The sequence below is a fragment of the Mesocricetus auratus genome, unplaced genomic scaffold (genome assembly GCF_017639785.1).
Source record: "Mesocricetus auratus isolate SY011 unplaced genomic scaffold, BCM_Maur_2.0 Super-Scaffold_2245, whole genome shotgun sequence".
NCBI classification, from domain to species: Eukaryota; Metazoa; Chordata; class Mammalia; order Rodentia; family Cricetidae; genus Mesocricetus; species Mesocricetus auratus.
In genome coordinates this window covers 23,870,248-23,880,826 of record NW_024429180.1, presented here as the reverse complement: position 1 = coordinate 23,880,826, position 10,579 = coordinate 23,870,248, and the positions used below count along the sequence as shown (strand labels likewise).

The window sequence follows — 10,579 nt, the reverse complement described above, 5'->3', positions numbered from 1 at the left end:
CCGGTTGTCCATTCGATTGGGCGAGAGTAGATCGTTGGGTGGGCGGAGCTCGCCTCCGGACTCCAACTCCCAGCCTGCACCGCTTCAGACGGGCTTCCGGGGTGTGGGAGGGCCTGGGAGCCTGCGCGCCCCAGCTTCTTCCGACTTCTTCAGCTGCAGGGCGGGTGGTTGTCTTGGTGACCGCTCCCTAACGGTCTGGGGACCCCGAGGTACTTGTTGAGGGTTTTGCAACCTGAGCTGCTGCTGACTGAAGACGCCTTCGGTTGCTCCAAGTGTCCGAGGTGAGGCTGGTCTTAGCCTTGGGTGCGGAGTTACTGACGCTTGAGGGGTAGCTTCCAGGATCAGTTTCCCTTTCTGTGACGCCTGGTGCGAAAATGCATCAAGGTTAGACTTTATAACCTTAGCCGAAGAGGGAGGAGCCAGTGTCTGGTCCTTTGTAGCCCGCGCGAGGATTTGTCTTTAATTCAGCTCTCTTCCCCCGGTTCCCTTTAAAAAGGAAAGGGGCGGATCGTTCTGTCGCTCTTCCTGTCCCCCACCCCTCACACCTCCTTCCTCGCCGTGGCTTTCAGAAAAAGTGAAATATCTAAGTCTATGGATTTTTCTTTTTTTTACTTAAGTCGTGTAGTATTTGAACAAAGGGGTTACTAAAATTCTTGGGAGGGCTAAGATGTGCTATTTGAGTTTTTCCTCTCCTAACCTCTTTAGGTTTTGCAAGATACTTAAAAATGTTTTTGTCTCAGTGTGAGCCTGTTTTCAATTTTTCCAGTGATGCCTTGCCTGTAAAATAAACTTGACGTGCAAGCCCAGACAGTCTGGATGTCTCTCCTCTGCGCTTATCATTATCCTCTTCCTCCATACAAACCTTTCCCTGTGTGTACACAGATCCTTCCAGATTTAACTACTTCTGTGCAACCTCACACTGACGAAGCCAGAAGGCATTCTCTCCTTGAGTTTGGGGTACTTGGTATTAATGGGCTTTATCCTTTCTCTTCATTTTCCCGTTTTCTTCGAGTAATAGTCTTGCTCTGCTGGCATGGTCTAACAGGCCTGTAATCCCAGCAGGAGGCAGAGGCAGGCAGATCTCTGTGAATCTGAAGCCAGGCTGGTCTACGAAGCAAGTTCCAGGGACAGCCAGAGCTACACAGAGAAACCCTGTCTAGAAAAACAAAAGCAAACAAATAAAAATGAATTTTTGCCGGATATACATACATACATACATACATACATACATACATATATATATGGTCAAAGAGCAGAGTTCATGATAGGATTTAGTGAATCTACCTTTAACTTGAGCAGTAATTCCCAGCAGTGATCTAGCTTCGATTTGAGATCTTCCAGTTCCTAATGGTCTAAGCAGTCTTTAGGATCTCAGTAATGCACTATATGTCCTGTAGTAAATTTTCAGTGTACTTAAGATTATTTCTTTTTATTCTGCAGAAGATTGACCCAGAATAATAAAAATGTCTCGAAAAATTCCCAAGGACTCAAAAAAAGTAAACATCTCTAGTTCTCTGGAATCTGAAGATATTAGTTTGGAAACAACCATTCATACAGATGATGTTTCCTCCTCAGAAGAGCGAGAGGGTAAAGTCAAAATTACCAGGCAGTTAATTGAAAGAAAAGAAATACTTCATAATATTCAGTTACTGAAAATTGAGCTATCCCAAAAAAATATGATAATCGACAATTTGAAAATGGATTATCTTACAAAGGTAAGAACAGATGCAAACTTTGTTGTTTTACCTACCTTATTGTATTTAAACTGAAGATAAATGAGAAGTGTATGTATAGGCAAGGTGTGGTGGCACCTGCCTTTATTCCCAGACTCTGGAAGCAGAGGCAGGTGGATTAAGTTCTAGGCTGTCCTTGACCTTACATAGCCAGGACCATGTAAAGAGATCCTGTCTCAAAACAAACAAACAAAAAAAGGTATGTTTCATCAGAACTTAAACAATACACTTGACATTGCTTCTCCAGTACTGCCTTTTTACACTTTGCATATTAAAAGTAGGGTGTTTTAAATGTGAGTTTGGATGAGTTACTTTTGTAGCATTAGCATAATATTTATTTCCATAGGAGTAATTTGTAGCCAGCTTTTGCGCTTCACCAAATGTGATGTGACTGACTAGTTTGATAAGAAGAATCAAGATCATAATTGTATTGTTGACCCTGAATTGTCCTCTCTAGAAATCTGATTGCCTTGTTACTGACCTACACAGTTCCTATGTGTTGGAGAGTGGCTGTGTCTTAGGAGTCAGACGTAAGTGACCACTGTCTTTAGCAAGTGTGTCATAGAGATAAGGATGGCCTAGTTCTTTTGTTTTTGCCTTGTGTGGTTGTTTAGTCCCAGGATAGTTCATGGAATACCTGGTAGAGCTTAAACTAGTCCTAAGAAATAATGAGTGATTACAAGACACATTTGTTTAGTTTACTACTTTTGTTCCCAAGGAAAGTATTTCTTCCTGGCAGTGAACTATCTGACTTTATTCTTGTTCTTAGCTCTTCCGGCAGTAGCCTCTCTGTCCAGCAGTTTGTTTTGTTTCGCCTGTACTTTCTCTTGTTAACTTACTCTTCTATTTTAGTTCTATGCTATTCATCCTTCTACTAGAAAAAAAAATGTTTCTTTTGGGCCAGTAAGATGGTTTGGTGTGTAAAGATGCATAACCATGCAAGCCTGGGGTCCTGCGTGCCATCTCTGGGCTGCACAGTTAGAAGAGAGGACTAACTCCAGAAAGTTGCCCAGGTACACACACACTTGCACACACACATGCAACGTAGTAATGAAAGGGAAGAGCTGGAGAGATGGCTAAGCGGCTAACAGCACTGACTACTCTGACAGATGACCTGGGTTCAAGTCCCAGAGCCCACAGTTCCAGGGGATCCAATGCTGTTTTCTGGCCAGTGATAGAATGAGACATGAACATGGTACATATACATACACACAGGCAAAACATTCAAACACACACAGATTAAGTAAATCACGTGGTGCACGCCTTTAATCCCAGCACTCGGGAGGCAGAGGCAGGCAGATCTCTGTGAGTTCGAGGCCGGGCTGGACCGACAGCCTCAAAAACAATACAGAGAAACCCTGTCTCATAAAAACCAAAAAAAAAAAAAAAAGATTGATTTAAAGTTTTATTATTTGTTTATTTTAAAGGTGCTAGGGATCAAGCCCAGAGCTTTCAGCCTGCTACTCAAGTATCCTGCCCATGAGGAACCTAGAGTAATTTCTTAATGGTGCCTCTCTAGAAAAAGCCCAAAACGAGGTTAAATTCATCTGAAACAAGAAACAAGAAGGGAAAGGTAGGGGAAAGGAATGAATAGATAAAGGCAGGACCAAGTGTGTAGGGTTACAGAAAGAACTGCATGTTGGGGAACTGTAAGAGTTCTTTGGGCTAGAGCCATGTGTTTTTCAGTTAGTCTCAAAGGAAACTCGTTGTTGGCAAAGGTCTCTAAGTGTACTCTGCTACAGGTTAGAAGTTTTTACAAAGACAGTTACCTAACTGTGGTGGACATTTGTTAGCACATTTTAATGGTAAACTAAAGGGAGATGTGGAGGTTTATAACATCTCAGGAAAGAAAATTGATGGGGAACCTATAATGATCTAGGCAAGAGACTTGTTGTCTTTTTAACTCAGAAGCTACAGAGTTTAGCAGTTATTCATTTTGTTTTGGATGTTTCTGACGTCAGCCAGGTGCAGTAAGTGTAGATGGCATTACTCATGTTAACTAATAACTTAGCAGTATGAGTGGAGTGCTAAGCTCCAGTCTGAGTGAGCTTTACATTCAAATTAAGGGGAAAACCATCTTAGTGATAGCCTGGCACAAACATTTATATGACAGTAGTTTCAACCTGGAGTCTTTGAGGACTCTTCCTGTTTCTTCTAATTGTTTGTTGTTATGTTAACTGGAAGCTGAATGTGTAAACTGTATTCTCTCTGGTCAGATTGAAGAGCTGGAAGAAAAACTTAATGATGCCCTTCACCAGAAGCAGCTGCTAACTTTGAGATTAGACAATCAGTTGACTATTCAACAGAAAGATGCCAAGTAAGACGTGCTTTTCACAAAAGCCTAACATCTATTTATCAACTAAAAGTAATTTTACTCTTATTTATGCATGTTGTTATAGGCTATAATAGAGAAATTTTAAGTTAGATATGTTTACTGTCCTCACATTTAGACCACCAAAGGGAAGGTTGCTTTAAAACAAATGCACAGTTAAAATTCAACATTTATTCACCACATATTGGTCCTGTAAGCAACCCATGAATTACATAAGGAGCTTTCTGAATTGACTACAACTTGGTGTATAGAGAACCATTTTCTTCATTCATGGTATAAAACATTCTGCATTGTCACAGCTATTGGGGCTCGCTGACTTAGTATACAGTTACTATGCCTGTGTATTTTCTCCAGGTGCAATACCTAACAAAAGCGACCCTAGCCTGGTGTGGTGGCACACACCGATAGCCCCAGCACTTGGGAGATGGTGGGAGGTTGATCAAGAGTTCAAGGACTCCGGACAAGGTGGCCCATGCCCTTAATCCCAGCACTTGGTAGGCTGAAGCAGGCTGATCTCTGTGAGTTAGAGACCAGCCTGGTCTACAAAGCTAGTTCCAGAACATCCAGAGCTGCACAAGGGTACCATGTCTTGAAAAAAACAAACAAAAGTAAATACAAAGGGAGTTCAGAGTCATTCTCCATAGTGAATTGAAGGCCATTGTTTACTCGAAAATGTACCTATGCCAATTATACCTGTGTAATGTAAAGTGATATAAACAATGACATGTTAGTAGAAAAATATGCATTGTTTCTATAAAAACAAAAATAAATTCATTGGAAACACTCAATAAAAGTGAATGGCAAGGGTTGGAAAAGTGGGTCAGCAGTAAATAGTACTGGCTGCTCTTCCAGAGGTCCAGATTCAAATTCTAGCAACCACAGATTAGACTGTGGCACCTCACAATCTGATGCCCTCTTGTGGTCTGCAGGCATACATGCAGACAAAGCACCTGTATACATAAAAAGTAAAAGCATGGTAGCTCATTCCTTTAATACTAGCACTTGAGAGGCAAGGGCAGGCTGATCTCCGTGAGCTAAGTCTGGTCTACAGAGTAAGTTCCAGCCAACAACAGCTCTATAGTAAGACATGTCTGAAAATAAACAATCAAACAGATAATAAGTCAATAGAGGCAAGATAGGTTTAAAAACAAAGCAAAGACATCAATGAGCAGTGTCGTCTCAGATTCCTGTCGCTGTCTTCTAAGGTCTCCTCTCTAGGCTAGGAAAATGACTTAGAGTAAAATGTTTGCTGGAAGACCTGAGTTTGAATCACCAGTAAAAGCCAATGGTGGTGTGTTCCAAGAACCCCAGCACAGCAAGGGTAGAGGCAAGCAGATGCCTGGAGCTCACTGACCAGCAGTCTAGCCATGGTGACCTCTAGGTTCAGTACATCTCCTGTTTTTAAAAAGTACGGTGAAGAAACAGCTGAGAAAGACATTCTGACATCAGCCGCTGCCCTCCACACAGCTAGGATGGGGCAGTGGTTGACTTCAGTGGTTTAATGAGTGCCTTATGAGGTTCTGTATTAAAGAGATATGTCTTGCAGTACCAGAATCAAAGAGAAATGAAAAGTCCAACCCAATATATAAGGGTTTAAGACTTTAGCAGATTAAATTTATAATTTTTTATTTGAATTTGTTACTTCATAAGAATGTTGGTTCTCTAATAATTTGGAATTATATATTTACTAATCTGTGTGGGTTTGACACTTCTTGTTTAACTGATTAGATAAATCAGCAACAATGATAGCCAAGAATACTATATGGAACCCTGAGAAAAATCTCAGTGATGTTAAAGCTTGCCATAAATTCTCCCAATGTAGGAAATATCAAGAACTAATGAAACAAGAAATGGAAACCATTTTATTGAGACAGAAACAACTGGAAGAGACAAATCAGCAGCTAAGAGAGAAAGCTGGAGACGTCCGTCGTAACCTTCGAGACTTGGAGCTGACAGAAGAGCAGTATGTGAAGCTAAAGTCCTTCTCTGAAGACCAGCTTTCTATCCCTGAATACGTATCTGTAAGTGTGGAGTCGTCGGTGTGACACTCCAGAGTACATGCTGTCATTTCAGTCCTCAGGACGTGGAGACAGGGGGATGAGCTCCTATAGCTATGGAGTGAGTTGGAGGCCATCTTGTACAATAGGAGTCCCTGTGTCAAAAGAAAAAAAATACACATAAAGAAAAAAAACACATAAAGCTCCATCCATTCTCAGACTGATGTTTTCAAGTTTTAAGTTAGCATGCAAAGTAATGAGTTCCATTTTGATGCAGATATGACATTGTGCATTGTTTTCACTTATCTTCTCCCTGAGTCTCCCCTATGCCCTGTCTCCTGGTTGCTTTCCTCGCCGTGACTAGTCCCCTCTACTGCTGTCCTTTTACATGCCACAGGTACAGTCTATTTCCTCTTGACTTCCTTCCTAGGTTTATAGATATAATGTCTAATTAAATTAGGTTCCACATAGGAGAGAAAACGTAGTGTTTGTCTTCTGATTCTAGCTGGATAAAGGAAGGAGGCAGGAGAAGATGCATGAAGGATAAGAAAGCTTAGACAAAAGAAAGGAAAAGGTGGAGGACTGTTACAGGGGAAGAGAAGTAAGAGGTTAGAATAGAAAATAGATTTCTCAATTATAAAGGAGTTCAGAAACAAGAGTTAGGTAAGTTTATTTACTCCTTCACTTCTGAGACAGTCCCAATGGCCTGGGACAGTGAATCCCAGGCATCTGCTCACCCCACCTCCCCAGCATGGGATGATAATCGTTTACCACCATACCTAGCTTTGTTACATGGGTTCTGCGTATTGAGCTCAAGTCCTCCTGCTTCTTTCTGGGAGACATTTGATTTGACCAACTGCTCTCCCCGGCCCCTCACTTCCTACCAGTCAGTCCATCCTGTGTTTTTCTCTGCACCTTTCAAGTATCCCTTTATTTCCTTTATGGATTTCCAAACCCTTCCTCTCTATGGGTTAGTCTTGCTTGTCTTATTCTGACTGTTCTCCTCTGGGTCTTCCAGAGACAAATTCAACCCTATCTCAGCCCAAGGGTATTGCTTTTGAAACACCCAATTGATAGTATGTTTTGACCCTCATGAAAATAGAGAGTGCCTTTAAGACCAGAATTTCAGTGACTCCATAGTCTACCAGATGAGTTATTTTATGTTAGCTCTAATATTCTCCAAAGGAAAAATTGAGGCTAAACAAGATTAGTATTGTCTGGGATCAATTAGGAATATGGGGGAGACTGGAGGTTTTATGATTATTAAGGGGTAGAGATGGGGCAGAGTCTTGGTGATAGAATAGTTCAGAATCTGGTGTCCCTAAACAAACTTGTACTTAGACTTAAACTTTGGCATGAGTCTCAAGTCAGTTTAGTATCAACAACCCTTCTAGCCTACAGCCGATTTGTTTGTCTGGGCATATCCATTAATATTGCAATATTTAAAATTAAACTTAAGGAAATAATGTAAGCACAAGAAGGGCTGGGTACGGTGTGCTATAACAGTGCTTGTCTGAAGTCCCAGCTGCCTAGAAGGCAGAGGCAGGAAGATCTTTTGAACCTAAGGGTTCGAATGGTCAGCCTGAGGGATGAAGCAGGACTTTACCTAAAAACACAAGTAAATATGGACACAAAATAGATAGAACCTGTTTGCTTTAAAGGTTATAGTGTCATCACCCTACATCATATAGAGAATGGGAGAATGAGACTTGAATTGGACAAAATAATTCTTAATATTAGTGGGAAATGCTTTTCATTTTGTGAATTCTCTAAAATCGAAAACAGTGACAGGGCCAGGGCCAGAAGTCCCCAAAGCACACACTGATTTTGTTCAAAATGTTTTTTACTCTTGGCTTTTGGCCTTTGTTAGGGTGTTTTGAGGGCCCTGCCACCCAGCTCCCAAGTTGATCACACATGGAGACTTATTCTTAGTTATAAATGCCCAGCCTTAGCTTGGCTTGTTTCTAGCCAGCTTTTCTTACCTTCTTTAACTCTCTACCTTTTCCCTCTGGGCTTTTATCTTACTTTCCTTCTTACTCCATGGGTGGCTGGGTGGCTGGGTGGCTGGCCCCTGACGTCCTCCTCCTCTTGTTCTCTTGCTCTCCTCTTCCTCCTTGTTTCTTCTATTTATTCTCTCTACCTGTCAGTCCCTCATGTCCTTTCTCCTGCCTGGCTATTGGCTGTTCAGCTCTTTATTAGGACCACCAGGTGTTTTAGACAGGCACAGTAACACAGCTTCACAGAGTTAAACAAGTGCAGCGTAAACAAAAGTCACACACCTTAACATAATATTCTACCACACACTGACAGATGTTGCTTTTTTGTGTTAGGTATGATTTTACTGTAAGACCCTTCTGTTCTCACATTTATAAAGTAGCTAATACTGTATCTATCTTTCTGTTGTAAAGATAACAGTAGGTATGTAAAGCATGTTAAATGCTTAGCACAGTGCTCACTGCATCTTTGTAAACATGCAGTTCTCCCTATTGTCTGCTGTAGTGGTAGTTTTTGGGTCTCAGTGGCTCAAGCTTTCTGAATCAGCAACTTCAAAGGAAATCAGACATTAGCTTTCTGTTGAACTTCTGATTTAAGTGGGGCATTAGATAGTACATACGTAGTATATACATTTTTGCTTTCTGGTTTTACTACTCTTTCACATCTTCGAATGAAATAGTATTCTAACTGACTGATGTAGATTTTACTGCCTTAAGGACCAACCTTCACACTTGGCCTCTTGCTAAACAGGGTATTTTTGCATACAGTCATATGCTAAGGACTTGGGATTGTATGCCTATGTAATAAGTAATCCCTATTGCTCTCTCCTGGCTCACTGATGGCTTCTTGGCTTCTTAGAAGCCTGTAGATTGGAGTACTTGGGTTACAACAGGAAAATGAAGAGTGGAAAGAGAGGTCTAAATTGAGTGGAAATAGTGATAGAAGAGTTACCTTCTGATTCACCTCCCTAACACTGCAGGGGAAGCCACATTGTAGAATGCTGCCAAGAGCAAAGAATAAAATGTATCTCTTCACCAAACTGATACTCAGCTGACAGAGCATTCTATAAAGCAGATAAAAGTCCCTGTCCTTACAGAGCATAATTATCTTAGTGTGGAAGCTAACAGACAGCAACTTAAAATACAGTATGTGGAAAGTCTTCCAAGTCTTCAGAGAAAGCCAGCAGGGATGGAGAATAAGGAATTCAGTTAACTTTGTAGGTTATTTCGTTATTTAAATTCAAGTTCACTTATAATTGATGTATCTGTGGGAAATATATTCCAAGTCTACTAGTGGATAGTATGAATCCTTGGCAGCATATTGTGTTTCCTATATATATATATATGTGGTGTATTTTATATAAGATTTTGGTAACAGAGCTAACAAAAACAATTATAGCAATATACCTTGTTTTTTTCCACAGTTGAATGAGAGAGAGTAAGACAATGGCAGAAAGTGAAAGCGCCCCCCCCCCCTCCCGCGCAGCCCACTGCACTGCAAGTGGCAATGGCTAATTGCTGTTTGGACTCAGGATTGCTAACCTTTCCTTCTTTCCTTTTTGTTTTAAAGATCCGGCTCTATGAGCTAGTAAATCCATTAAGAAAGGAAATCTACGAACTACAAGTGAAAAGGGATGAACTCTGTGAAGAACTAAGCACAAACAGAGGCCAGCTGAGGCAGCTGACAGAGGTTGGTTTCATTTCTATTACTCTTGGAGAGACATTGTAACTTTTCCACAGGGCGGTGCTTGCTACCATTTGTGGTGAGGAGCATGGAAGTGAGACACAAAGGAGCCCAGGATGCGGACTGTTGCGCTGCAGCCCTTAAGCCATAAGCAGGACCTGACAGGATGAATATGCTTTTAACCTGTAATCCACAGCGTAGCATTTGCTGTTGTAACTCATTTTCATAATCAAATGCTTTTGAGATCATAAAACCAGCCATATCTGAATGTTCTAGTGCAATAAATATGCACACAGAAGCTTATCGTTTCTCTAGCTTTAATACATAAAACGTAGGCTGGGTATGGATGCCATTAGCAGGAAGAAAAAGAATGACTTTCTTTTTAATTGGAGACTCATGCATTCTGCTTTGGTAGGACAGTCCCCATTACTGCTGACATGTAAGTATTAATAGCAGCCCATGCATTGTTAGAAGCATCTTAATCTGGTCGATGAATTATAAGATCATCATGCTTACAACTCTTCATTTACAGAAGGGTGCACTGATCATTAGTCTGATTATAACATTGACCAAATATCCCAGAATGCCTTCATGTACTTATAACCAGCTAAAAAATAGTGATGGGTTGATTCATTGTATTCTGTAACAGCCAATGGAGGGGGGGGAGTGCTACTGTCAATGTGTCATTCATTCCTCATCAAATGCAATTTATTCTACTGAACAGTACTGAACTAGTGTTTACCCTGTATGTCATTAATGTCCATGAGGCTGTTCTAATTGCCAGCAACAGTGAGAGACAATAACTGCCCTCAGAGAGGTTAAATTCTAGTACACTGGAT

At 41.1% G+C, this 10,579-nt stretch overlaps 1 protein-coding gene across 3 annotated transcripts in view; it reads left to right on the top strand.

Annotated features, from left to right (window-relative positions):
• The first annotated feature begins 45 nt into the window (after positions 1 to 45).
• Pibf1 (progesterone immunomodulatory binding factor 1) overlaps positions 46 to 10,579 on the top strand; it is a 158,530-nt gene continuing 147,996 nt past the window's right edge. For 2 of the 3 annotated variants that reach the window (XM_040753039.1, XM_040753078.1), the window contains exons 1-5: positions 46 to 281; positions 1,441 to 1,715; positions 3,950 to 4,050; positions 5,888 to 6,086; positions 9,627 to 9,746. In XM_040753039.1, coding sequence (XP_040608973.1) covers positions 1,464 to 1,715; positions 3,950 to 4,050; positions 5,888 to 6,086; positions 9,627 to 9,746 — 672 coding nt within the window. In that variant the 5' untranslated portion in view covers positions 46 to 281; positions 1,441 to 1,463. The remainder of the gene's footprint in view (positions 282 to 1,440; positions 1,716 to 3,949; positions 4,051 to 5,887; positions 6,087 to 9,626; positions 9,747 to 10,579) is intronic. The other variant, XM_040753140.1, reaches the window with a different exon arrangement.